Source organism: Buceros rhinoceros, unplaced genomic scaffold (genome assembly GCF_000710305.1).
Source record: "Buceros rhinoceros silvestris isolate BGI_N320 unplaced genomic scaffold, ASM71030v1 scaffold34749, whole genome shotgun sequence".
Taxonomy (NCBI): domain Eukaryota; kingdom Metazoa; phylum Chordata; class Aves; order Bucerotiformes; family Bucerotidae; genus Buceros; species Buceros rhinoceros.
The window spans coordinates 6,872-8,566 of NW_010432688.1; the positions used below are offsets into that span (position 1 = coordinate 6,872).

At 46.5% G+C, this 1,695-nt stretch overlaps 1 protein-coding gene across 1 annotated transcript in view; it reads right to left on the reverse strand.

The window, feature by feature from the left end:
- Positions 1–299: 299 nt before the first annotated feature.
- Positions 300–1,695, reverse strand: part of KLHL36 (kelch-like family member 36) — a 13,161-nt gene continuing 11,765 nt past the window's right edge. The window contains exon 4 of the mRNA XM_010143861.1: positions 300–1,030. Within this exon, the coding sequence (XP_010142163.1) occupies positions 475–1,030 (556 nt within the window). The 3' untranslated portion in view covers positions 300–474. The remainder of the gene's footprint in view (positions 1,031–1,695) is intronic.

Consider the following 1,695-nt stretch of genomic DNA (forward strand, 5'->3'; position numbering starts at 1 on the left):
GTCAAGATTTACAACATCGAAGACCCATTTCATTTTTTCAGAGCAGCTGCTTCTGAACTGCTTTGTAAGTTCAAGCCAGACACTTCCTACTCTGCCTCCTCCCCCTTGACATTATTGTCCCAGCCACAGATTCAACCTTATTTCACAAACATCAATATAATAAGATGTACGTGGAAATGCATTGAACCACAGAAGGAAAAGACTACGCCTTAACATCCAGGAGAGCAGCACAGCCTCTCTTGCCATATCACCCCTTCCAGAGTAGGAGGGCTTTTTTGTGTGTTTCTTTTGTTGTTTTTACATAAAACATGAGCTTAATCCAGAAACCACATTCAACTGTACATTTTCTGAGGCTTCAGATGCCTTCCCCTCCCCATTTAAAAAGAGGAAAAAAAAGAATCAAGGTAAGATAGAAATGATGAAATACAAGGTCCCTTTGGAGTCCACCAGCCACGGGTGGTTATCCGGAAGTAGTCATCTTCCTCGATCTTGATGTTTTTTTGTTTTTGTCTTTTTCTTTTTGTCCTCTGTTTTGGGTTTCAACGCACAGACACATGCAGACACCCCAGCAATTGCTTTGGGTAAGTCAGTTCCTTTGTACCACTTATTTTTCTCCTTATCGTAAACCTGGACTGTTTTGGAGAAGACTGTTTCTTCCCAGCTGTAGCCTCCGAGGATATAAATCTTCCCTTCCCAAACCGCCACCCCTGACTCACTGTTGGCTTGTAACAGAGGAGCGACTCTGGTCCACTGGTTACACTGAGGGCTGTACGACTCCACGCTCAGGATGTCAAAGCGAGCCATGGTTTCTATGTTGTCATCGCTGCCACCGATGGAGTAGATATTGTCCTGTAAGGTGCACATGCTGTGCCAGCCTCGGGCAGTGATCATTGGCCTCTTCTCCTCCCAAACATCCGTGCGGTAATCATAGCACAGCAGGTTTTTTCGATAGGGGCCAATCTGGTAATCATGGCCTCCAGAAATGTACACAAATTCCTTGTAGACTGTTCCAGCGTGGCCGTAGGTAAACCTGGGACAGGCAAACAGAAACAATCCCACTTACTACTGATGGATTTTATGAAGATACGAAGCACTCAACAAGGTCTGAAAGAAGAAGAGAGTAACTAAAGACAGAAAAATCCTGCTCCTGCTAGTTATCCAGTAACTACCCTGACTTGTGCTGCTTCACCCGGCGCTGCAGAGTGCTAAGGCCTGACAATCACTTTTTAAGGCACCCTCTACAGTGTGTCATACACAGCAGTAACCCATCCTGCTCCAGCTGGCATGGCCTTCACTCCCATTTTCCTGCTCCAGTGCTCGGGTTGGATCAGTCTGAGAGGGCCAGAGAAGAAAAAATCCACACCTCAGCAAGGGTTGCTATGACAGAAAGAGGAAATAATCATGATTCCCCTCAGACTTAACAGTAGCGATTAACCAAGAAAAACCAACAAGAAAACTAGTGCTGCCTTCCCCTTCCACAGTTCAGGATCACGACTGGCGTTTCTCATCCCCTAGCGTTCACAGCCCGCTTTGATTGCAGTCATGCTACACGCAGTGTCCTTTTCCTGAGCTTCCCACCTGCTCTGCCACTGCTGCTCCACAGGTCACCCCAAGACAAGGCAACAGACCTCAGTCACAGATCAGAGCCCACGTTTGAAATGAGACAACATGAGATGGTGGAACCAACATCATTCC